This window comes from Gymnodraco acuticeps, unplaced genomic scaffold (assembly GCF_902827175.1).
Source record: "Gymnodraco acuticeps unplaced genomic scaffold, fGymAcu1.1, whole genome shotgun sequence".
Taxonomy (NCBI): Eukaryota; Metazoa; Chordata; class Actinopteri; order Perciformes; family Bathydraconidae; genus Gymnodraco; species Gymnodraco acuticeps.
In genome coordinates, this window is record NW_022991642.1 from 801,296 (window position 1) to 828,722 (window position 27,427).

The window sequence follows — 27,427 nt, forward strand, 5'->3', positions numbered from 1 at the left end:
CCCCTCCGTGTGTTTCTGCATGTAGCAGCCGAGTGTGTGTAAACTGCCCCGCCCCCTCACAGACGGGGGAGAGAGAGATCTCGTCTGGATCGGAAAGGTCGAAAATACACCGACCATAGACGCATTTGTTTGTCTTTTTGCATGTTAGAAACGAGTTGGCGACACTAAGACTGTGATATAATGTTTGTGTAGCAATAATACATGACCTTTTCTCTTTCTCAAGTCGCTGTCATATGCCTTGTGAACACTCCGATAATGCCTCTCCACGTTACCTTTCTTTGGCAGAGCGACGCTTGCTTTACAAATAAGGCAAATAACCTTTGAATGTGACATCACAAAACAATATTCTTCCTCCCATTCTGTGTGGAAGTGGTTTGTCTTTAGCTTCTTGCTCGGTCCCGCACTCATTTGGTTGTTTGTCTCTTGTTAGTCTCTTTAACTTAATTTGAGTTTTCCAGGCACTTGACTAATTTTGTATCGCTTTGCATTCTGGGTTAACAGACTGGAAAGCGATAGGTCGCTTTTTCTGTCAATCAAGTAAACTCCTGAATTAAGTGGCAGGGAGGCCAAGGGAGGAGGGATCAAAACCTGTTTTGTCTATTTTAACGGAGCTGGATTTTTTTTTTAAGAATGACTCACGATCTACCAGCTTTGCCCCCGCGGGCGACCGGTCGCCCGCGGTCGACGTACTGGGCACCTCTGCTCTATACGGACTATCTTCTGGTTCTCCTCTGGATCCATTCACTATCTCTTGTCTATGTCCAGTGAATTATACGTTTGTTACTGGAGCAGGTAAAGCATATAAGATACTTTCAGCATTATCGGAGCACAAAGAAGAAGCTTAGATGAAACACAGCTGACTTCTAAACAATGAACACCCGCAACTTAGAAGAAATAAAGTTGGGTTTTATTCGTTCTAATATTGCAATGCAAACCCATGATGTAATGAAAGTAATTAAGAATAATGTAGTCATTGAATGCTCATTTCAGTCGATTTAATCAAACAAAACACAAACATATTGGACATGGCCTCAAGACTGTAACCCCTTTACATTCTGTTGAAATAGTCAATTACTAGCCATATCTTACACATTGCTGTTTTGAATCATTAATATGTGGATGACAGTTGAACTGGATGGTCCATTGTAAAGGTCAGTCCACCTTAAATGAGCAGTGGGTGATCAGCAGGTGAAAGGCAGGACACGGGAACTTGGTCCTGAGGAGATGTAACGATTATTAAACAAGAAATAGTCTAATCAAGGGGTCAAAGAAATGAACATTTGTGATTATTAGCGAATCGGTTGCAGGTGGGTGAAATCAGGCTTAGGGAGTAACGTATTACATGTAACGGCATTAGGTCATCAGGATACAAAATAGGCAAATGTATTCCCTTACAGTTACAGAAGCAAAAACAATCAGATAACAGGTACATTTATGTAAAACAGGGCTCATTAACAGGATAGCAATGATACAAAACATTTAGAAATAAAGAGCAATACACCAAATCATCCTATATCTCTATATGGAAACTTGGAGCCCTCAATCCAAAATACAATGGTTCATCAACAGTCAGTGGTTAACGTATACATCAGAAAATCAGTATGACAAAAACATTAAACATATTGTCCACTTATATTGATAAAGATGGAGTTCATTTATGTCTCATAGGAATAGTGTGCAACATTGTTAATCCAGTCAGACAGATTTTTCTCATGTGTGAACTGTCATAAGACTTATTCATTGTCCTCCATCAGCTTCTGTTTCCATGTGTTCAGCTGAGCTGCTGATTGGAGGCTCTGCCTCTCCGTTATCCTCTGTTTGAATTTCATTAAGCTGTGAGGACTGACAACCATCACACTTGTGTCTTTTGAAATCATTACGCCATTTAAATATTTTGTCACAAACATTGCAACTGTATATGTTCTCTCCTGTGTGGACTCTCATGTGTGTCTTTACATTTCCACTCTGTGAAAAAGCTTTCTTACAGACTGAGCAGCTGTGTGGTTTCTCTCCTGTGTGGATTCGCATGTGTTTTTTTAAATTTCCACACAATGCAAAATATTTGGTACAAACTGAGCAGCTAAAGGGTTTTTCTCCTGTGTGGATTTTCATGTGTCTCTTTAAATCTGTATTTTGTGAAAAAGCTTTCTTACAGACTGAGCAGCTGTGTGGTTTCTCTCCTGTGTGGATTTTCATGTGTCTCTTTAAATCTGTATTCTGTGAAAAAGCTTTCTTACAGACTGAGCAGCTGTGTGGTTTCTCTCCTGTGTGGATTCTCATGTGTCTCTTTAAGTCTATATTCTGTGAAAAAGCTTTCTTACAGACTAAGCAGCTGTGTGATTTCTCTCCTGTGTGGATTATCATGTGTGCCTGTAAATGTGCACTCCGCAAAAAAGCTTTCTCACAAACTGAGCAGCTAAATGGTTTCTCTCCTGTGTGGATTCTCATGTGTGCCTTTACATTCCTACTCTGTGAAAAAGCTTTCTTACAGACTGAGCAGCTGAATGGTTTATTTGCAGCACTACGGCTTGAATCACTGACAGATTCATGTCTATTTTTCAGTGAGTTTGTGTCTGACGCAGGTTCTCTGGTCTTTTTCCAATCGGCACTGTCTTCAGTGTCAGGTTCAGAAGAGTCTCCAGAGTCAGGTTCAGAAGAGTCTCCAGTGTCGTCCTCAGTCTTTGGGTGTAAACTGCTCTCTGAATCTGAGTTCCTGGCTGGTTCTGGTCCTCGACAGTCATTTCCATCAGCTTCTGTTTCCATGTGTTCCGTTTGTCTTTGATGAGGCTGTGAGGACTGAGGTTTCTCTTTATCATCTTCACTCTTCACAGGGTCAGGAGTGAAAGTGGACTTGGTGATATCAGCCTCCTCCAGCTCATGAAGCTGCTCTCCCTCCTGACTGATCCTGAGTTCCTCCTGTTCCCGCTTAATGTGTGGGAGGGGCTCTGGGTCCTCCTGGTCCAGACTGGTGCTCAACTCCTGCTGGTCAGGGAGAACCTCTTCTTTAACCACCTCCAGCAGCTGGACATCTGCAGGATCAGGAAACGCAGTCAGAAAAAACTGTTAATCTAATCACCATTACAATGGGAGACATTTTGCAGCCCTAATTAATGCCTTTGTTTTTACACTTTCATATCATCTTTCTTAGTCCCACCTATTGTATATTTTTGTTGTCTGAATTCACCTCATGTAGCCCAACCCCTTTCCACTTCCAGTTACAAATGAAAAAGGGGGTTTTCTTCTGGTTTAGCACTAGCTGCAATGTCAACAATGAATTGTATTTGGCATTGTTAACAGATACACTACGCCTATAGAAAGGTAATACTCTATTACTAATACAAATCCTGCATTCAAACCTTATTTAAGTAAAAGTACGCAAGTATTAACAGAAATTAACACCTTCTTATGTAAAAGTAATGATACTGCAATAACATTTTCCCCGTCAGTATTTTATTTATGATGTTTCTTGATTATTTGTCAAAAGTATTAAAGTAAAAACAAAAAGTTATGATATAATTAAAAAAACAAGACAATTTACAAAATACACATCCTGTAACAGTTTTTAGAATTTAGCAGCCAGGTATATATTGCAGTTATTAACGGCATACATATATATTGCACATATAGCACATAGTTGGTTGGTATTCAACCTGTTAAGCCCGGGAGCCCCTGGGGGTGGGGAGATCTAATCATTCTGAAAAAAAAACTGAACAGAAAGAAGAAGAAAATGTATTATGAGATTAAGATAAATGATATAAAGCATGATGGAAAAAAGCTCTGGGGTACCTTGAATACCATCATGGGTAGGAAAAACAACTCAACACCATCCTTTATAGAATCAGAGGGGACATACATTACTAGACCACTAGATATTGCCAATTATTTTAATAACTATTTCATTGATAAAGTGGAGAAGCTAAGGCAGGGAATGCCAAAATCTAGCTGCGAGTCGTCCTATGTTAATATTAGAGAACGTATTATGAAAAATAAAAATTGCACCTTTGAGCTGGGTAAAGTTAGGACAGAAGAGGTGGAAAAGTTATTGTTGGCAATCAATAATGATAAACCACCAGGTATTGATAACTTAGACGGTCAGCTATTAAAGAATGTAGCCAAGTTCATTGCTGCACCCATCTGTCATATTTTTAACATGAGTTTGGAAGGTACATGCCCGCAAATCTGGAAAGTAGCTAAAGTTATTCCACTCAGACCAATAAGCCTGTCACCTGTTCTAAACAAACTACTAGAAAAAATGGTATTCAATCAAATACAATGCTATTTTTCTGTTAACAGTCTGATGAGTGAGTATCAACATGTCTCTTTGTATAGAGAGGGTCACTCAACAGCCACAGCATTAACACAAATGACAGATCAATGGATGAAAGAGATTGATGTGAAGAAAATGGTGGGAGCAGTACTATTAGATTATAGCGCTGCCTTTGATTTGATAGACCATAGAATTTTACTTGACAAATTGGAGTGCTATGGTTTTGCCCCAAAGGCGATATCATGGCTAGAAAGCTATCTATATAACAGAACTCAAAGTGTATACTTTAATGGCAGTATCTCTAGTGCTAGATGTGTTGCAAGTGGAACTCCACAAGGAAGTTCACTAGGTCCTTTACTCTTCTCAATCTTTACAAATGATTTTCCATTAGCTCTTGAAAAAGCACAAGTCTCTATGTACTCGGATGACACGACAATATATACACAGGCTCCCACAATCGGTGAGATAACTGATATTCTGAACAAATAACTGAAAACAGTAATGGAATGGGTGACCAGCAACAAATTAGTGCTCAACATTCAAAAAACAAAAAGTATTGTATTTGGCACAAATTACGTACTAAGGTCTAAGCCGCAGTTGAATCTGATGCTGAATAATGTAGAGGTTGAGCAGGTGGAGGAAACAAAGCTCCTGGGACTCATCCTAGTGAACAATTTATCATAGACGAAACACATAGAGTCAGTGGTGGCAAAGATGGGGAGGAATATATCTGTCATCAAGAGGTGCTCAGTGTTTTTACCACCGCAACTGACAAAACAAGTCATTGAGACTCTAGTACTTTCACAACTGGACTACTGCTCAATGATCTGGTCAGGGGCAAACAAGAGGGACCTGGGAAAGCTGCAACTGGTTCAAAACAGAGCAGCTCGGCTTGCCCTTAGGTGTACACCAAGACATAATGTAAACAAAATGCATGTCAAGCTCACCTGGACATTAGTCACGGAGAGGCTGATGGTATCACTCCTTGCCTTTTTGAGAAATATAAATGAGCTGAAACATCCAACCTATCTATATAAGCAACTTACACCTAGCTCTAAAATCCATACATATAAAACGAGACATGCCACAAGAGGTTGCTATCAAATCCCTAAAGCCAAAACAGAGTCTATGAAGAGCACAGTGCTGTATAGAGCCATGGCTGCATGGAACACACTGCCAGATCAGATTTCTAAAGAAACAACTAAAGCAAGCTTCAAAAGACGATTGAAGAGACATCTAGAAGCTCAAAGATTGTAAATTACACAAGCGGCAGACAGGTTATGGTAAACATACAGCAGCACACCGATTCATATAGGTTTTTTAAACACATGCAGGAATACGGTACTTTCGCTAACATAGACACACACACAGCCTTTCACAGTTATTTATGAGGATTGTATTTGTTTAGTTTGTTTTTACTCTAAAAGAAGGGAGACATTTGGAAAATCACTATTATTATTGTTCTTTTTTTGAATTTTTCTTTCCAAGGAAATGGGGAATAAGTAAATAAGCTGTATGTGATGGTTGATATGAAAGTCACTGTTTGAAGGAAAATTGACGCCGTACACGATTTGTATCATTGTCTTGTAATGTACTGTCGAATGTCATGCTTTATGTTATTTGTGGACCCCCGGAAGATTAGCTGTTGTTATGCACCAGCTAATGGGGATCCTAATAAAATAAACAAATACATCTCTCTCTCTCTCCCACGTCTGTGTGTGAGGGGGCAGGGGCGGTTTACACACACGCGGCTGCTACATGCAAGCAACACACACACACGGCGGAGATGGCGGAGAGAACTAAGCGCTGCAAGGTGTGGTTAAACTTTACCCGTCTTGAGGTGGACAATGCTCGTTGCCAAAAGTGCAATAAGAGTTTAGCATTTAAGGACGGTAACACGAGCATTTATCTAAACATCTTGTAAAAGTGCACCACATTCAGACGGAGAAATGCACCGTTTGACTGTCTTTCTAGTAGCTCTATAGCCCCATCCACGAGTAACGTTTCCACGTCAGGTATGTTATGTATGCTAGCAGCAATACACGGAGTTCATACCTTAATCTTCCTCCAGAAGAACCGTTAGGCCTTTTGCAGCATACCTGTATGCCCCACCTGTGTTGCTCTGTACTACTGTATGTTTGCAGTAAATACTTTTTTTATTTGTACAGTTCTGTAAGTTCACATTATTTACAATTTGTTTAGTTCATTACCTTTTTTTCTCAAAAGAACCGATAAGAGTATCATTAACGGACCGGATCGATAAGCGGTATCGCTAAAAGTAGTAGTACCGTTAAAACCTTAACGATACCCATCCATAATAACAAACTAAATACAATTTTCAATGCCCTGGCAGTGGCAAATAGCTTTGGTTTTATATTTGATTACATTAATATTTTTTGAGATGTACAAGACATCATTTAAATGCTACTCTGTAAAGGGAATAGGCCTACTACTGTTAAAAATAACCTTATTTGTTTAAAGTGGACCTATCATGCTATATTTGAACAATATATTGTAGGGCCATACCTATATAAAGTATATAAATATCGTTTTTTTTTCAAAATACCAAACAGATCCTGCATTTTAGCCATGCCTCATTTCGCTCTTTCCAGTCCTGCTTTTGCAGAGGGCTGATTCTGTGAGCTGCAGCTGACCACGCCCCCCTGCAGGAGAGGGGAGTGTGCTTTGAGATCAGCTGCTGGGCTCTCAGAAGAAGGGGAGAAAAAGAGATCTCCGTCCTCCGTGTTTTATTCTTATATGATTATATAGAGTCATTATTCATTTGTTTTAAAGCTCAATAAATAACAAAGAAGACCTTTGACCGGCACTTTTCTAATTTTGTCCGGAAGATTTAAACTTTAACGGACATGTTGACCGGCGAAAACAAATCTAACTGAAACTCTGCCGCACGGTCCCCTCGTTCCTTGGAAGAGGCGGAGAGGTGGGTGTTTGTCATCTGCTGGTGGACTACGGGAGAGAATTACAGCACTTGCCTCGGCGGGGAGGGATTGCATTGAATTACAGCAGCAAACGCTTGCCTCGGGGAGGGAGAAAAAGAGCCACAGCGGAGAATAAACAGAAGGGCAACCATGGCAACCATGCATGACAAGTCTTCTTCGCTGCTTTTGTGGCAGACTACAGCGCCACTTACAGGCCTGGCATATGTACTACAGCGTCTCCAGTGCTTTCGAGCGGCAATGGCCGGCCGTGGCCCAACCCCACATTCCCCTGATAGGTGGAGAGTTGGCCATATAGGCGGAGATCCTCGTTCCTGACGTCAGAGAATTTTCAAATCTGTATCAGTCTGTATCAGATCCGTTGCAGCCCCGTTTTTAGAGATTTGGGTATGGAGGAAAAGAGAGAAGGTTGTGCTTTCTGAGACTTGGTGAGTTCACTGACACACCGGGGACACATATTCATGTATAAAAGACGTACAAAAGTGCATTTTGCATGATAGGTCCCCTTTAAAATAAAAGTAAGCATTACACTACTCCTGAATTCATTATTGAATTGCGTGCATAACAATGCAATTATTCGCAGAAAGTCATTTGATTAATCATGATTAAAATGTGTAATCGTTGCCCAGCAATAATAAAAAAGTGTTACCAAAGACTTTAACGTGTTACCAATGAGTTTAAAGCAGGGGTGTCCAAACTTTTTTCACCGAGGGCCACATACAGAAAAATATACGAAGGGCCACTCATAGAGGTGAGGTATATCAGCTCATCAGTTAAGTTATAAGTTAGCAACATGTAGGTGAATTAGGCTCGATACATTAATATCGTGCCCCGCCGAGCGGAGATCCGCGAGAACCCGGGACAACTGAGTACCGTGTTGAGCAGTGGGAATCGGCGCAAAAGCCTCAGCGGCGTCCTGCAGGCAAACCCGCTGGGCCGACGCCGACCAAGGAGCCGACGCATTAGGGAGGAAATCCCCTGGAACCCTCAGCTGCTGACCGTAGACCATCTCAGCCGTGGAACACTGCAGATCCTCCTTAGGCGCGGTCCGCATACCCAGCATTACCCAAGGCAATTTGTCGACCCAATTGCCGTCCTTCAGGCCGGCTCTGAGTGCTGCCTTCATGGAGCGATGGAAACGTTCACAGAGGCCGTTAGCCTGAGGGTGATAAGCGGTTGTCCTGTGAAGCTTAACCCCCAAACCACTCGCCACGGCGTTCCAAAGCTCAGACGTGAACTGCGAACCCCGGTCTGAGGAAATGTCAGACGGGGGCCCAAAACGACACACCTACGTCGCAATGAAAGCCCGGGCTATGTCAGCTGCCGATGTTGTAACAAGAGGGACTGCCTTCGGCCAACGGGTCGTCCTGTCCACCATGGTAAGGAGATAGGAAAAGCCCTGAGAGGAGGGCAATGGACCCACCAGGTCGATGTTGACGTGGTCAAACCTCCTCTCTGGCACCAGGAAACGCTCCAAAGGGGCCTTCGTGTGGTGGTGCACCTTAGCGCGCTGACAAGCCACGCACTCACCAGCCCAAGTCCTCACGTCCTTTTTCAGCCCCTGCCAGACGAACTTCGCGGCTACCAAGCGCACCGAAGGCTTACCGCCGGGGTGAGACAGGTCGTGCACTGCCTAAAAAACGGAGCGCCTCCAACTGGCAGGAACGACTGGCCACGGAAGGCCTGTGGAGACGTCGCACAGGAGAGTATCGCCGGCGGCACCGAAAACCACGTCTTCCAAGCGCAGCCCCAAGCTATCCTCCTTCAGGGCCTGGACGCCGGGGTGCGTGACCTGGTCCGGCGCCATGCGGGTATAGTCCAGGCCCAACTGGACGGCCCCGATGACGACCCTAGAGAGGCAATCTGCGACCAGGTTTGATTTGCCAGCCACGTGCTTAATGTCTGTGGTGAACTCCGAGATGTAAGAAAGCTGCCGCTGCTGACATGCAGACCAAGGCTCCGCCACTTTTGACATGGCGAACGTGAGTGGCTTGTGGTCAACAAACGCCATAAATTCACGGCCAAAAAACGGAAGTGCCGCACGGCCAGCCAGAGTCCAAAGGAGCTCTCGGTCAAAATCGCTGTACCTGCGTTCCCTGGGCGTCAGCTGACAGCTGAAAAAGGCGAGTGGCTGCCAAGCGCCCTCCACCCACTGCTCATGCACCACACCAACGGCATAGTCCGATGCGTCTGTGGTAATGGAGATGGGAGCCGTGGATGATGGGTGCGTCAACAGGGCCGCCTGAGCCTGCGCGGTCTTGACCTCCTTAAAAGCCACCTCCAGTCGATCTCCTGGATGGGGGCCTTACCCTTCAACGCCTCATACAGCGGCCTCATACAGCGGCCGCATAATGTGGGCGGCCCAGACGATGAAACGGTGGAAGAAAGTCAGCATCCCCAGGAACTCAAGGAGCGTGTGCGGGCGAGGAAACGCCGCAACAGCCTCAACCTTCGCCGGCAGGGGTGCTGCACCGCCTTTGGCAACGCGGTGTCCAAGGAAGTCAATGTCAAACACCCCGAACAGGCACTTTGCAGGATTGATTATCAACCCGTGTTGGCTGAGCCTCGTGAAAAGGGCTCGGAGGTGGGACAGGTGCTCTTCCACCGAAGCGCAGGCGACGAGAATGTCGTCCAGGTAGACGAACACAAACGGCAAGTCTTGCAGCACCGAATCCATCAAGCGCTGGAACGTTTGAGCGGCATTCTTGAGCCCAAAAGGCATCTGCAGGAACTCGAACAACCCAAACGGCGTTATCACTGCCGTCTTGGGAACGTCCAGGGGATGCATGGGCACCTGGTGGTATCCACGCACCAGGTCCACTTTAGAAAACACCAGCGTACCGGCCAGATGCGCTGAAAAAAATGCGTGTGTAAGCAGAAAGCTTACACACCTTCCGGCGCAGACTGAAAACTCATCTCTTTTGACTCCACTTCGAGCGATAGAACTATTAACAAAGCACTTATATACTAATAAAGGACTGGCTTATCTAAAGCCAGTTGAGTAGCACTTGAAATGTTTTTGCTCTATGAAACCTGATGTACTTATATGATTCTGTTTTCTTCAAGTTTATATTTTGTTGGTCGAACGCACTTATTGTAAGTCGCTTTGGATAAAAGCGTCAGCTAAATGCAATGTAATGAAAAGTCCTGAATGTGCGGCACCGGGTAGCGGTCAGGTGTCGTGGCGGCCTTACGGCTTGGGAACGATGTGCAGAGGAGAGGCCCAAGGACTGTCAGACCGGCGGACGATACCCAGGCGTTCCATGGTCAAAAACTCCACCCTCGCTACTGCAAGCTTAGAAGGGTTCAACCGCCGGGCCCTGGCGTAGACTGGGGGACCTTCGGTGGTGACGTGGTGCTCCACCCCATGCTTGGTGGTGAGTGCAGAGAAATCAATCAATCAATCATCAATCAATGTTTATTTATATAGCCCAATATCACAAATGTTACATTTGTCTCAGTGGACTTCACAGTTTGTACAAAATATCAGTATGACAATACGACACCCTCTGTCCTTAGACCCTCACATCGTACAAGGAAAAAACTTCCGAAGAAAACCCACAGTTTAAAGGGAAAAATGGGAGAAACCTCAGGGAGAGCAACAGAGGAGGGATCCCTCTCCCAGGACGGACAGACGTGCAATAGATGCCGTGTGTAAATTGAAAAGATAATACATTTGCAACATAGGTAGTCCAAATGTTTGGAAATGCATGTGTGTATAATAGGAAGATGAATCCACGAGGATATCCATCCAGGACCTATGATCCAGGACCACAGCCACGACTCAAGATCCAGGGCTCGCGATCCAGGACAGAGGAGCGCAGGATCATCCATGACTCCGGATCCCGGCGTATATAGACACCAAAAAGAAAGACATTTGGGGAAGCTGGGTTAATCGGAACATGAGAGTACACAGGTATAGACAGAGAGAAGGAAGAAATAAGATGTCCCCCGACAAACTAAGCCTATATCAGCAAAACTAGGGGCTGAATCTAATCAGCCCTAACTATAAGCTTTATCAAAAAGGAAGGTCTTAAGCGCACTCTTAAAAACGGATAGGGTGTCTGCCGCCCGAACACAAACTGGAAGCTGATTCCACAAATGTGGAGCTTGATAAGAAAAGGCTCTGGCTCCCATTGTACTTTTAGAGACTCTAGGAACAACCAACAACCCTGCATTCTTGGAACGCAATGCCCTAGTAGGACAGTAGGGAATGAGTTCTTTAAGGTAAGATGGCGCCTGCCCATTAAGGGCTTTGTAGGCGAGAAGAAGAATTTTAAATTATATCCTGTGTTCTATAGGGAGCCAGAACAGGAGTAATGTGGTCCCTTTTCCTAACTCTGGTTAGTACACGAGCCGCAGCATTTTGAATCAGCTGAAGCGACTTGACTGACTTCTTGGTACACCCTGATAATAAAGAGTTACAATAATCCAGCCTTGAAGTAACAAATGCATGGACTAGTTTCTCTGCATCGTTTTGAGGCAAGATATGCCTGATTTTTGCAATGTTACGTAGATGGAAGTAGGCGGTCCTTGAAATTGATTTTATGTGGGCGTTAAAGGATAAATCCTGATCAAATATAACACCAAGATTCCTTACAGTCTCACTGGAGGCCAAATTAATGCCATCCATAGTTAGTATATCCTTAGATAATTTGTTTCGTAGATTCTTCAGGCCAAGTACAATAACTTCAGTTTTGGTCGTGTTTAACATCAAAAAGTTTAAGGTCATCCACGTTTTTAAGTCCTTAAGGCAGTCTTGAATTTTATTTAGATGATTAATTTCATCAGGCTTGATTGATAAATATAGTTGAGTATCATCCGCATAACAATGAAAGTTTACAGAATGATTCCTTATAATATTGCCTAACGGAAGCATATATAATGTGAACAAAATAGGTCAGAGCACTGAGCCCTGTGGCACTCCATGGCTAACTTTGGTTTGCGTGGAAGATTCATCATTGACACGTACAAACTGAGAACGTTCAGATAGATAGGACCTAAACCAGTCTAAAGCAGTCCCCTGTATGCCAACTAAGTGCTCTAGTCTTTGCAATAAGATATCATGGTCGATAGTATCAAATGCAGCACTGAGATCGAGCAAAACAAGAATAGAGACACGTCCCTTGTCAGAGGCTATTAGAATGTCATTTGTGACTTTAACCAGAGCTGTATCTGTGCTATGATGTGTTCTAAAGCCAGACTGAAAAGCTTCAAATAAATCATTGTTTTTTAAGTAATCACACAGCTGTTTTGCGACCGCTTTCTCAATAATTTTTGAGAGGAACGGAAGATTGGAAATAGGTCTATAATTGGCTAAAACCTCTGGATCGAGGTTGTGCTTTTTAAGAAGCGGTTTTATCACTGCTACTTTGAATGATTGTGGAACATAGCCTGATAATAAAGACATATTCATAATATTTAATAAATAAGTGCTAATTAATGGAAACACTTCCTTCAACAGCTTAGTTGGAATTGGGTCTAACATGCACGTTGATGGTTTAGAAGAGAGAATCATTTAATTTAATTGTTCAAGGTTTATGGCTGAAAAGCATTCTAGTTTACTATCTAGCGTAATATTAGAACTTACGTTTCCGGGAGCTGTTGATAACACTATACTGGTCAAAGGCAAGAGGTCATTAATTTTGTTTCTAAGAGTAACAATTTTATCGTTAAAAAAGCACATAAAATCATTACTACTGAGTGCTATGGGAATAGAAGGCTCAATCGAGCTGTGGCTTTCTGTCAGCCAGCCTGGCTTTACGCAGTGCTTTCTTATATTCATTGAGAGTAATATGCCAAATTAAACGAGATTCTTCAAGTTTAGTGGAACGCCATATCCTTTCAAGTTGTCTCGACTTTTGCTTTATTTTGCGGGTTTTGGCATTATGCCATGGAGCTAATCTATGTTGTTTTATTTTCTTCTTTTTCAAAGGAGCAACAGAGTCTAATTTTATTCGCAGCGCATCTGTAGCACTATCAACAACATGATCAATTTGGGGTGGTGTACATTTTGTATAAAAGTGGGCTGCGTCAGGTCTGGAAATTCAGCCAACAGCCTGAGAAAACTGTCCGCCCCCGACAGCGAGCCCGACAGCCTGTCGTACGCCGCCTTGCCCAGCGTACACACCAGGGTAATAAATGTCTGCGTCACAAAATCCCAGCTGAACCGCTGTCCTCCAATACACAAACACATAGGCCTTACGCCGTACGTGTGAATGGGGCCGCCATTAGCCGTCGTCAACCGCGGTCCGTGTCCCCCTCGAGCGACGTCCTCCCTCGACGCAGGAACCACACTCCGTTGAGCGTCCGTGTCACAAAGAAACAAGCTTCCTGAGACACTGTCGCTAACGAAGAGAAGCCTGCTCATGCCGCCAACGCTCAGGGCCACTACTGAGCGCCGGCTCTCCCGTTTCCCGGAGGTTTGTAACTGCAGGGAGCGATGCACTTCTTCGCCCTGGCCCCGAACCGCGCGTGGTAAAAACACTCCCTGGGTCCCCACGCCGGCTTGGCACCATCGCGGCCAGCCCCCCCCCCCAAGCCTTCTTAACTGGTGAGGGGCCACTGAGCATCACAGCTCGCGCCTCTAGCCAGGAAAAAACGGTCGGCCTCTTCAGCCAAGGCGCAGGGTTCAGTAATGGACATGCTGGCAAGCGTCGTCTGAACCCGGGAAGGCAAGTGGCGCAGGAACGTCTCCTTAAACTAAATCTGGGGATCCTCCCCCGCCAGCAGATTCAGCATTTTCTCCATGAGCTGAGATGGCTTGAATGTCAAGAATCTGGCGGGCCCTCTCCTTAGCAGATAAGCTAAATGTCTTAAGGAGAAGGGCCTTAATCGCCTCATATTTGCCATGGCTTGGGGGGTCTGCAATAAATCCAACCAACCTGGACGACGTGGAGCTCCCCAGCGCTGCTACCACGTGAAAATATTTCAGGTCCCCGTCACGGACCTGTCGGCAGGCAAAGTGTGCCACCACATGTGCGAACCACGCTGCAGCGGCATGCTCCCAAACCTCCGGCAGTTTAACATAAACATCGCGATCAGCCATGTTCATTAAGTCTTCGGAATCACGAAAACGTCAGGGTCACCAGTGTAGAGCCGATGAAAGGGAGTCAGAGGTGGTGTGTTCAGTATGGAACTCCACACTTTATTTTCCATTAGCATGAAGACAAGGTAAGTACATCTGCTTGCTATGTCAAGCTAGTATGACAACTTACACACGGTACCTTCACTCACTGGTCCGTGTTGCAACACACAATAATACCACGGTGAATTATGTCCCATAATAATTTTAAGTGGGCTAATTAACACGTTAATACTACTGTGTAATATATGTGTACATATATATTTAAGAAGTACAATATAAGAAAAGCACAAGTTTTATTTGTGGGCCATATTTCATTATACTTTTTGAATTAGCTGAGGTCCAATTCAAAATGGCCAGCGGGCCACATTTGGCCCTCTGGCCGTAGTTTGGACACCCCTGGTTTAAAGTGTTAATTAAGAGTAAAGGGAACAGACCTGCTCTGTGTACCCGAAGCTCAGGCTGTAAAACAGCGTCCAGTAGTTCCTGGAGTCTCTCGTTCTCCTCTTTGGAAAGAGACAGCTCCTCCTCGAGCTCTGCTATCGTTTTTTCAAACAGAGCAAATATCTCTTCAGCAGCAGCAGTGAGTCGCTGCTTCTTCAACGACAGCAGCATTTGGACTTTACTCATGTTTACTAGATCACCTTTTCCTGCAAACTCCGTTAAACACACCGTTTCTCTCTCCATCAAACTCTCAATCTGACTAGTGTTGCTAACGTGTTTCCAGCTAGCATGCTAAGCTAGCTCCTATAGTCCGAGGTAAACGCTCCAGAAAAAAGAGCACCGAGTCCATTCGGAGGTTTATCCAGACACACAGATGATGGATCAGTAGTGCTGGAGCTCACACACACTTTATCGGGAACACAGAGAGAGAGAGAAACGTAGCGACGAGACGCCTCCTCGATCCAGGTTAGAACGAGATTATTCTTCTTCTTCTATTTTTTTTAACAGCTTTTAGTTGCATACCGCCACCTACTGTAAATGAGTGTGAATCATCATGTCTTTCCATCTTTAATAAAACAAAATTGCGAAAAATAAAAATAAGAAACCATTAAATAAATAAAACAAAACAAAACAATCATCAATGATCTATTCTAACCTAATGTTAGATTATTTTTTTCTACCCCAGTTTCCCTCAGAAAGGTAAACAGTGCCTTTCTGGTAGCTCTTACTCCCTCTCCTTCTGTTCCCAGAATACCAACCACACTCCACTCCCTCTCTGCCTCTATAACTTTATCCTTTAGTTTTTCTTTTTCAGCTTTATAGATGTCACAATGTAATAAGATATGTTCTACTTTTTCTTTAACTCCACAGTTCCCACACTTGTCACTGTTACTTTTCCCCATGACATACAGTGTACCATTCAATACTGTGTGATTTAGTCTGAGTCTAGCTATCATGATTACCTCCCTTCTGTTTCTTTCTTTATAAATATTAATTCTGATTGTCTTTTGAACTTTATGATACTCTTTGCCTTTCTGGTCTTTCTCCCACCTTTTCTTCCAGATCTTCATCCCTTTTTTCTTAATTATTGCTTTTCCTTCTCCTTTTCCAAGTTGAATTGGTAATGCTATTTCCTTTTGTACTGCACTTTTTGCTAATTTATCAGCATACTCGTTCCCTTTCACCCCCTCATGTGCAGGCACCCAGCAGAACTGAAGATCTATACCGCCTCTGTAAAGTCAATCAATCAATCAATCAATGTTTATTTATATAGCCCAATATCACAAATGTTACATTTGTCTCAGTGGACTTCACAGTTTGTACAGAATATCAGTATAATAATAATAATAATAATTTCAATTTATATAGCGCCTTTCACGAAACCCAAGGACGCTTTACAATGGGAAGTAACAACAAAAAAAAGGAATAATAATCATACAGATACATAGGCTGAAGAAAACAAAACAGGAACAGGTTGCTGGGTACTGCATATTAGTTGAGGCCAAAGGCCTGAGTGAACAGATGGTGTTTGAGGTGTTTTTTGAAGGTGTCTGCATTCCTGATTGCAGAGGGGAGAGAATTCCAGAGGGTGGGGGCTGCGACACTGAAGGCTCTGTTGCCAAATGTTTTCAGCTTGGAGCGCTGGATGGAGAGCAGCCCTTTGTCGGAGGACCGCAGGTGACGAGACGGGGTGTAGGGCTGAAGGAGGTCAGAGATGTATGGAGGGGCTAGGGAGTGGAGAGATTTGTAAATTAGCAGGAGGAGTTTGTACTGGATGCGTGACTTGACCGGGAGCCAGTGAAGGTGGATGAGGGTAGGGGTGATGTGTTGCCAGGGCTTAGTGCGGGTGAGGAGCCTGGCTGCAGAGTTCTGGACGTACTGGAGCCTGCCCAGGGCTTTGCTAGTGACCCCGAACAGAACTCCATTGCAGTAGTCCAGACGAGAGGAGATGAAGGTATGACAATACAATGAAGTCTTAACAAGCTATGATTAAGTTCTATGAGAATGTCTTCTCTAACAGTTGTTGTTGACTGTATGCTTTTTACTATGGATAATTAATCTGTGCATATCACCACCAGTGGCGGCGCCAGAGATTTTCTCTAGGGGGTGCTGTGGGGTAGCTTGACGTTTCATAGAGGGTGCTCAAACATTAAGGGTTTCCCATTAATGCACCAGCACTACAGTTGAACAGTGGGGAGTGGACCCCACGTCCTCTAGGAGGGTCCTCACCTCCTCTAGTGGGGCATGCTCCCCCGGGAAGATTAAAAGCATCAATCTGGTGCACTTTGAGAGCAACATTAAGAGATCTATGGATTTATCTCTCATCAACCATATGAAACACAACTGTAAACAGATTTTCTATTTCTTTATAGACATTTTACAAATCACTCCCCTTTTAAAACAAACCGTTTGAGACCCACTGAGATAACTAGACTAAAGTTAACTATCTAAACACTGAGAGAGTCCTTTACTTCACCTGAGCTGAGGTTACCTGAGACTCTCCGTCTGACAGGAGAGAGTTCTCCCTCCACCTTGTTGTTGAAAAAGCTCCTTATACCCGTTAGCTTGGCTAGCTAGCACCAGATGCTAACCACAACGATCTCCGGTATATACCCACCGGTGCGCGAGTTTGCTCGCTTGCTCGCGCACGCACACAAAATGGCTCGTGCCACACACACACAGAGCAGAGCTTGAATGAAACACAGAGACCCAGTAGTAAGCTACTTGTACTCACAAGGCCTATTATGTGCAGAATCCTTCTCGCTTTCAGGTGGTTTTGATTGAGTGTCCACACGTGGACGTTTAAGGACTAAAAAACGATAATTTTTTCACTTTGCTGTTAGCAAATCATTTGGCGCTCTAGCTAACAGGAAGTCACTCAAGTGTCACAAAGTAATTTAGCCTATGGGTAGGTCAAAAATCGAATGGGTGCTGGCCATTGGCCTAATCATATCACCTGTGTTGGCTTTATGTTTTTGGTCAAACATTTGTTTGTTTCACATTTGCATTGATGTAATCAATAATTTTTCTAATTTAATTTAATAATAATAATTTTCGAAAACAAAAAAACACATATTTCTTGGGGGTGCTTTGGCAATCCTGGGGGGTGCTTCAGACGTTCTTTTTGAGATCGATGAGTAAAGAAGGTCTTCCTGGTTGAACTTATGCTGAGCTTCATTTGTATGACCACTTCTCCACTTTCTTTATAGCTTTGCATATCTTCTCAAACACATATGGAAAATGTCTTCCCCTTATCCGGCCCCGTCATCTGCATACAGCGCAGATGTGATGCATCCGTCCAAATGACTGAATATATCATTTATCATAATAATATCGGGCTGATTGAACTCCCTTGGGGAATATTATTTTCCATACTGAACTCTTTCGAAACCTCTTGAACTCTGAATTTCTTGTTTGATAAAAAAGCCATGATCCAGTTAAACATTCTCCCTCCAATGCCCATTTCACTTAATTTGATGAGTAACCCATCCCTCCACATAGCCTTTTCAATGTCAAAATATACTATTGCCATAACCTCTTTCATTTGCAGGGTCTATTTCACCTCGTTGCTTACTCTAACCCAGGGGTGTCAAACTCAAATACAAAGTGGGCCAAATAAAAAAATGGGTACTAGTCGAGGGCCGGACTGGTTCAATGTTTATTGCAAAACTTATTGAAATTAACTTATTGCACATATTAAACCTGGGACTAACAAAGCTTAAATGATTGCCTATAAAAACAACATTAAATAATCAGTTGCATTAATTTATTAGTGCTCTATCTGCAGCTTTTCCGGAGTCATTTCTTATGATTACATTTTCCCACAGGCCAACAACAGCTTCAAAAAAACTATTTCCCTCAAAGAAAATACCAAACATGCCCTGCTGTCGTGAGAGAAAAAGTGCAGAAGGAAACATCCATTGAAACTCAGTGTTCTGCTCTGTGATGCTAGTTCAAGCCAGATACATGGCTTCTCATCTTGGGTGCAAGTTCATCAATGTTTGGGCTCAGGCTCTGAGCTGAGGAAACCCTCAGGATTGAGTGAAGGTGTGCGTGCAATATACCGGAGGGCCAGATCTAATAGTAATTAGAAATTATCCTGCGGGCCGAAATTAAATCTGATTTGGCCCCCGGGCCTTGAGTTTGACATATGTGCTCTAACCAAAGCATCTATTGTGCATCTTCCTTTACGAAAACCACTCTGGAAATTACTCATTAACCCTCTTTGTTCTAAGACGTGTGATAGTCTATGCACTATCATCTTCTCCATCCATTTACACAAGTGTGATGTTAATGCTATGGGTCTGTAGTTATTGGGATTAGAAGGATCCTTCCCTGGCTTATTAAATGGCAATATGACTGCCGTTTTCCAACTCCTTGGTAAGACTCTGTTTCTCCAGATTTTATTAAATATTCTCAGGACTAATTAGAATGTTTCCACAGGTAACTGCCGGAACATGGCATAGCATAACTGGTCTTGTCCTGGTGCTGAGTATCCTGTACCTTGTAAAGCTATTTTAAGTTCTGCTATTTTTTGTTTAGGCTAGCCTTGTCTGCTTCACCCGACCAATCCGACCAACTTTGCGCTTTTGCTGAGCTATCTCTTTCTCTCAAAGCCCTTTTCTTCCTCACGGCTTTGGATACCTTCCATTCCATATTGGTTCTTTGGTTACCATCTGAGCTGGTTGACATGATGATACAGTCAATGTACTGTTTATGCAAATCCGCCAAGATAACAGTCCAATGCTGCCGTTTCTGTATGTTTTCGATGTTTTCCGATTCTCTCTGAGTTTTCTACAACGTGTCTCCGACTTCACTTCTTTCTTCCGGTCCGTCCTCCTCGATCCTTGTCACTACCCGATCTGCAGCCCTGCCCGATCTGTACTGCGCATGTGCGAGATGGACCGCCATATTGGACAACTCTGGACGGCTACCCAGGTAGGACACTTGACACAGTGGCTTTTGGCAAAGCTCAAAAATAAAACTCGAGAGAGATTAGTTATTGTTATTACAACGTGACTTCACTATTATTTAATAACTATTTTTATTGTTTTTTTTTATTTGGGGTTGTCGTCTATAACAGAAATGTGTAACAGTACAGTAACTCACAAACACTGGACTCCCAAACCAAATGACGTGGAATGAACAAAAGCTGACATTTTTGGCCGTTTTTCTCTGATGTGTTTTTCGCTCACAGGGTCAGCAGGGGGTCCTCAGGGTGCTGCCCTCCTCTCTCTCCTCTCCCTCAGGGTGAGCCACAGTGGGTGAGGGGGGGGAGGGCCTCTAGGCCATGACGTCCTCCAGTGCCGGCAGGAAATCCTTCTCCGTCAGGTGAGCCTTCAGGGAGTTGGAGATGTGGAGCTGCTGGTCGATGTGCAGCGCCAGGATCTACTGGATCACCTTGCTGGGGTTCGGGCCCCTGAGAGGAGAGGGGAGATAATTAAGGAGGGAAATTACTAAGATTAGAACCATCAAATCTCACCATCGATCCCAAATAAATTGATGGGTGGTAGAAGAATAAATACGAAATATATGAACACAACCTTTAAGTTTATTTATTTATTTGTATTATATATACTATTTAGTATGTTCTTTCCCAGTATGACTCATTAAGTACACTGTAAAATGTTTGGCTGTAAAATGACAGTAAATTACTGGCTAATAGTTGCATGGATTCCACAGTAATTTACTGTAGATATTTTACAGTAAATTAGAATAAAAGTACAACTAAATACTGTGACTTTACAGTTGCCATGCCCATGGAATTACTGTGATATAGCAGTACAGAGCTGTGGTATTATGTTACATTACAATAATTACCTGTATTTTCACACTATTACTGTAGAAGTAATGCAACACAGTAGCCAGTAATTTACGATAATATATTGTACATTTGAATAGTTAACTGGGATTTTACCATAGCTACACAATTCAATCAGCTCAATCAACAAAGAAAAACAAAGAAAATGCCCATTTTAACTTTTTATTACTCCATTGAAGTGCAAAGTACATTTTACAGTGTCTTGGACATGTTGTTACGGCCCCAACCTCTACTCCGCGGTAGTGGCTCGTGCTGAGACCCGCAACATGAAAGAATACACGCAATAACCGGTACTTGGTAACGAGCATTTATTGATAATCAGCCGTTTGCTCACACAAGAGAAACGGGAAACAAAAAGAGGTCTGGAGGGCCTTGGGCAAGTCTTGGTGTGGATGATGTCCAGGTTAGAGATGATAAAATTATTCTACTAATTATTCTTCTCTTATTTTTAGCGCCTTGGAGGTGCTATGGTACCATGACGTGCAAGCATAGTCATAGTACCCTTGAATGAGTGCTCCTGCCAGAGTTTTCAGGGTGTTTTTGTTTACCAGAGAGGAGATCCGGTATAGGAATCTAGTTCTTTGATTGACTTTTTTGATTACATTGGATGCCATTTTGTCACAGGAGAGGTTTGCCTCAAGAATAGATCCTAGGTATGTCATTTCCTTCTTACTTGTGACAATAATGTCGCCCACTGCAACTGAGAAGTCGTCGGATTTGCTGAGATTATGTTTCGAACCGAAGAGAATGGACTCTGTTTTACCCAGGTGTAATGATAATGTATTATCGGCGAGCCAGGTGCAGATTCTGCCGAGCTCGGAGCTGAGGGTTTTTTCAACCTGCAACCTGTTCCTGTCAGAGACCAGCAGGGCTGAGTCGTCCGCGAACAGGAACAAGTTGCAGTCACATGCTGATGACATGTCATTTACATAAATTAGGAACAGTAACGGACCTAATATGCTTCCTTGTGGAACACCACAGCTCACTGGGAGGGGGGGGGGGGACAGAGTACCGTTTACCTCCACCATCTGTTCTCTCCCCTCCAGGTAGGATTGCATCCAGCTCACCGATAGTTTATCAAAAACCAATTGCTTTTAGCTTGTCAATCAGAATGGGGTGATTGACAGTGTCGAAAGCCTTTTGTAGGTCCAGCATCACCATGCCGCAGTACTTGCCCTCGTCCACCTCTTGTTTGATGTGGTCGCTCAAATAAAGAAGGCATGTGTTAGTGGAGTGGGATGTTCTAAAGCCAGATTGAAATTCATAGATTAGTTTCTTTTCCGCGAGGTACTTTTCGACCTGTTCATATACTATTTTTTCCATGACTTTCGATATGGAGGTAAGTATAGAAACAGGGCGGTAGTTGCCTGGGTCCAATTTGCTGCCCTTTTTGTGCAGGGGGGTTACTCTTGCAATTTTGAAGTCTTTGGGTACTTTTCCCTGTTTTATGGAGAGGTTAATTATGTGAGCTATGACTGGTGAGATGGCGGTTGCTGAGTCTCTGAGGAATTGGAGGGGATATTGTCGTGGCCAGTGGCCTTGTTAGGTTGGAGGGGCGCTCAGTTTAATGAGTACTTCTACTATTGTTACCCCTTGCTAGACTGAATCATCTTTGCGTACCCTAGGTTTTTGTAGTAGGTCATGATGTGATCTACTCCAAAAGCCCTGAGTGGGAGGGTAATTTATTTACAAGAGTTGTGGCTATGTTTGTGAAAAAAATGTTAAAGTACTTGGCCACATCCAGTTTGTCTGTGATGAGCCTGTTATCTGTCTTTATGTTTAAGTTAGAACATCTCGTTTTGAGTTTTTTACTGCAGCCAAGCTGGTTATTGAGTAATTTCCAAAGTTCACGGGGTTTATTTTTGTTTTCCTCAGTTTTGACATTGATTAAATTCTTTTTGGCAGTTTTGATCATGGAGCTTACGTCATTTCTTAGTCTGTTTCTTGCTATATGCTATAACCCCTTTACTGGAGATCCTGGACTTGTCAGAGGTCAGAATGAGATCAATGGTAGTTTGTGTTGTTTCACATACCCGGGTGGGTTGGGTGATTAGCTGGCTGAAGCCGTGCAGATCACAAATCCTACTGAAGGACTTGAAGACGGACGTGTCTTTACGTTGCATATCCGTGTTCCAGTCTCCAATAATAATTGTCTCTACATCCCCCACATCAGCCAAACACCCATCTAATGTATCATAAAAGTCACTCTGTTCCGGTGGTCTATAGATTGTCCCGACTATTACAGATTTAGCATTGTCAAAAATAATTTCAACCCACACAGATTCAATATTTTCATGATGCAGGTCAGTACGGTTTTTGAAATTGGTGTCTTTATGTATGTACATGCAGACACCACCTCTATTCACGTTCCTGTCCCTTCTCACTACAAGATAATCTTCAATTTCAATCTCTGAATCTGAAATGGAATTGTCCAATTTGGTCTCAGAAAAGCATAATATGCTTGTCTTACCGTTCATGAATAGCTGCCTGAGTTCAGCCAGTTTGTGTCTCAGGCTGTTAGTGTTCAGATGAAAAATATGTAGTCCATTTTTGTTGCTTAAATGCACAATGTCGTCAGCTTGCAGATATTTGTCTTTGTCCGTTACAGCAACCGGCTAGTCGTGGTGGGGTGGTGGGGTGGTGGGGGGAGGGAGGCTCCGTTGTAGCTTTAGCCGTTGATATGCTAGCAGGGTGGCTAACAACATGGCGGATATTTGTTCCCTCGGATCTCGGTTCTCTTCCTCTCGTCACTGCCTCATGCGTGTCTGTCTGCCGAGGCGTCCCGGGGGAATCTCGAAGTCTCCGTTTATTCCTTGGTCTCCGCTGTCTCCACGGTCTCTGTTGTCGTCGCGTAGTTGTTGTTGCAGCGGAAGAGATGCTAGTTCTGATGCTAATTGAGATGCTAGCTCCTCGAGCCTGCAGGACTGGCTTCTTGTCTGCACCGGGCCCGGATTCAGATGGATGTCTCCCGCTAACAATAAGACCAAGACGATCATACTTCTTCGGTCTAGTTTGCCTGACGGGGGTAAGTACTTTCGCGTCGGGTTTGCAGTTAATAATGCATGAATGCTTGCACTTCCAAAAGCGAGGTGTTTCCTTTCCCAGCCGTTGAGAAGGTAAAAGTCATTGTGGTTCATTTTATCCCCGCTTTCATTACTCTCCTCTAAGTGATGTTGCCTCATTGATGAGTTGAGGTAGGAGTCCATAATCCATATTGTCAGGAGGATTAAATATGTAAAAAATCGTGAGGAATAACCGCCAAAGCGGGAGCTCTCGAAAATGCGACCACTCATAGTGAAACTTCGGTTAAATGGATCTGTGTGTGTGTGTGTGTGTGTTGTGTGTGTGTGTGTGTGTGTGTGTGTGTGTGTGTGTGTGTGTGTGTGTGTGTGTGTCAGTGTTTTAGGTGTTGGTGGCAGTTTTTGAGGCCTTGAGCACTGGGGTTGGTGGCTCCCATCTGAAACAGTTTGGTTCCAGGCCTGCCATCTTCACTGTCATGATGGAGGACAGTGTTCCATCTAGGGCCAAGCTGTTCCTAGTTTTTGTCTTGTTCAGTCCAACCATCGAGAAAACCCTCTCCGCGTCGGCATTAGAGTGAGGGAGCACTAGAACAAGTTGAGCTATTTTAGTGAGACTCCCAAACTGGCTCAAACCGGTCACCTTTAAAAAAAAAAGGAACCAAGAGACTCTATTACTCAAATGCTTTGCTTTTGATTTCAATTGATTATGTGTATGTCATGTGGTGCCAAATATTTCTTACCTTGCACTTGATTGAGGACATACTCCCCCAAAACTCCTCAACATTAAAGGTGGTGGGATCTTGGGGCATGGGGATATCCATCAGCTGATATTCCAGGAATTCCTCACACACCTTGTCCTGTTCCTCCGGCCCATGGAAAGGTAGTAGTTCCTGAAATCTAAAAAGAGCACCATGTGTAAATAACTGATTAATGTATTCAATCAAAGTATTGAAATCCTGGAAAATGTGGAAACCCTTACCTGTCTATAAAGTATAGGGCATCTTCCACCCCACACTCAGTCCTCGCACACAGTTTCTTGATGAACTTTGTCATCTGCAAATGTGTAGTTCATAAAACATTTCCATGTATTACTTGAAAAAGGACATATCAGCCAATTCAAGCAGACATACTGTATTTGGCAGCAGGATGGCCTAACCCTTGCATTTTACCTCTCCGTGGAGGAAAGATGGAAGACCTTTCTCTCTGGAGGAGGAGGTTCAGTAGGGTGAACACTGGCAGCGTCGCTTGATAGAAGAGTAGGTAGACTTCAGTCAGGGGGTCTGAAAATGCATCCACCAGCCTTCTAAATCTTGGTTGTTTCTCATCTGCAAATAAACACAGTCAGTGCTTAAAAGTACACATTTAGTCTGGTGTAATGCACCTGTATTACTGTCAATGAAACAAACAACATACTTAAAGACTTAAAATAGCTGGTAAGTGGCCCATACTGTCGCAGAATTCGTGTGATGCACCTCTCCAGGCTTAACCATCGCACTGAAATGTGCAGCAGCATTTCCATGTACTCGCTCTCATGGAATTCACAAAATTCTGGAAAATATAAAACATAACATCAACAGTAAACAAATTAAAAATGTCTGCATTTTGTTGTATAACAGTAGAGCTGGTTGAATCACAAACCTGCCAGGTAACCTTTACGGTTGGTGCTTCCTTTAAACCAGTACCCAACATCCACGGTCAGATCCTCTAGTCTAGATCAAATCCAGATATCTGCAATACATGAATTCAAGTAACTATTGCAACACTATCAGCAAACTGTTTTACATGGCATTGGGCTTAACGGATTGGTAATATGGAGTGTACATGTTTGAACTTACTTCCATAAACTTCTGCCCCGCATGTTTGGCAGTGTTGTGGATGATATGACAGGGGCATCCATGGATGTAAATACTGCCATTTTCCTTCAATATTCTGGCTGAGATTGAATTTCTGGCACCTGTATTTACAGGGGCATTGTCAATAGAGAGACCTACTCAATTTCTCCAAGGGATGTCATTTTCCTGCAAGGTGTCATTGATTTTTGTGTAGATCACTTCAGCGGTGCCACAGCTCCGCCCACTGGTGGTGCACATATCAAGGAACCTGTGCACAACTTTGTTGGTGTCAAATATTCTGACAGTGAGAGGATTCATCTTCTCTAGACCTGTAACAATAAGGACCATAACTAAAACAATATGTTGTTCAAATTGTATGAGTGCATCTAGAAATGAATAAAAAATAAGTACTAATTACTGATAGAAGTTGTTAAGCACATACCAGTATCAATCGAGCCATCTGTGACAAGTGTGAAGGGATTCTCTCTCATCTTCATCACCAGTTCCTTCTTAAAATGAGGTGCCACTGCTTCATTTATGAGGCACGTTGTTTTTGTGCTTGCGCTCTTAAAGCCCTGAGCTGTAGGGGAGTCTCTAAAACATTCTTTGTACAAGGGGCTGAAATGGTCAGCAACGGCAAATGAAACATTGTGCTGCACCATTGCAACAGCAACCTTCACCTCAGCCCTCCTGGTCTGCAACAGAAACAACTGATTACATACCTCATAACCTTAAATACGTTTTCAAGGTAATATGACCATCAATTTGAAGAGAAATGAAGCTTAGCGCAAGTTCAAGAAGGAAGACCATACCCCCTGGTGTTACACGTCACTGCAAGCTCTTCTCCCATTAAGTAATCAGGGGCGGTACTCCCCAGCTAGCAATCATTGCACCTGCTAAACCCTTTAAATCTGCTCTTCCCTCTCTGTCAGTTGTCATTTCAGGTGTCAACGCACAAGTGTACGCGTCACGGTGTTCATGGTTAAGCCAAGCAGCAGCAGGGCTTTGTTCCAGCTGAGGGCTTCGTTCCAGCTCCAGGCATTTATTCATCAGCTCCGCAGTATCGCGGATTAAGCTACAGGCGGCGTTCCCCAGTCGGCTAGCGGGTCAGCCGGCCGGACGCGGGAGGAAAAGACAAGGAAATCGGGCTCCATGAAAGTTCCTCCGGCCTAATGGGAATGGCTACTTCACGCAAACAACTGACGTACGCTTCAGTCTCTTGAGAAGGCATCACTGGCATCAGGGCCGCCTAATGCGGCGCTTCCGGCTTCATGTGGAACGGGTCCTCATCACATGCGGAGTTTTACCCATTCTGGCTTCAACTACAACCCCTCCTGCAGGCAGGCAGGGCTTAAGCTATCCCATTGAAGCTATTCCTCCTGCGCTCACTTCAACAGGCGTCAGGGTAACGTTGGCAAAGGCAGTTGCAACAAATTCACGAGATGTTTCGTATATTGTTACGACATTTGGGTCATGCAGAGTGAGATCGCTACCCTTAAGAGAGGGGTGTGGCGTGCATGCGTGCATGGGCATGGTATGAGCGAGCGGGATACATGTTTTCTAGAAATAAACGTGGCAGCAGAAAAAAGGAAGGTCTGTGATCTTGCGAAATCTATCTTGCGAAACAGGAGAGCTAAATAATGCAACGACCTCCCAAATAGAGCTCGCCTCTCTCCTGTCTTTCCGATAAAATGAGTTATTGAACCAGAAGCGTGTTGCTTCTGCCCTGGGAGAGGACAGAGAGTCACCCCCCCCGTTTCCTCGACTACGGTCTGGGAGCCGACAGGAAGTTCAACACTATGCATTGCTACCTCTAGTCAGGGTTAAGGTGAGCTTCAGGCAGTGTTGGGGGTAACGTGCTACAGTATGGAGTTTCAGTAACGTATTACTTGCATTACTGCAGTCGGGTAATTACTCATTACAATGCTCAGTAACTAAACGCAGGTTCAAGCTTCAACACAGCGTTTCCTGAAAGGAATGGCGTTTCGCAGGGCTTCTTTTC

The 27,427-nt window shown here is 43.8% G+C and overlaps 1 protein-coding gene, 1 long non-coding RNA gene and 1 pseudogene across 2 annotated transcripts; 1 reads left to right on the forward strand and 2 right to left on the reverse strand.

The window, feature by feature from the left end:
• The window catches only part of LOC117534283, an 865,641-nt pseudogene that overhangs the window by 232,883 nt on the left and 605,331 nt on the right, over nt 1-27,427 (forward strand).
• Nucleotides 985-14,837, reverse strand: LOC117534300 (gastrula zinc finger protein XlCGF8.2DB-like). Its single transcript, XM_034198507.1, has 2 exons — nt 14,746-14,837; nt 985-3,029 (listed from the first exon to the last, which is right to left on the reverse strand). Exon 2 carries the CDS (start codon nt 2,761-2,763, stop codon nt 1,738-1,740), a length of 1,026 nt encoding a protein of 341 aa, XP_034054398.1. The 5' UTR covers nt 2,764-3,029; nt 14,746-14,837; the 3' UTR covers nt 985-1,737.
• LOC117534317 lies at nt 24,634-25,280 on the reverse strand. Its single transcript, XR_004567182.1, has 3 exons — nt 25,232-25,280; nt 25,007-25,141; nt 24,634-24,918 (listed from the first exon to the last, which is right to left on the reverse strand). It is a non-coding gene; the product is annotated as an uncharacterized LOC117534317 (long non-coding RNA).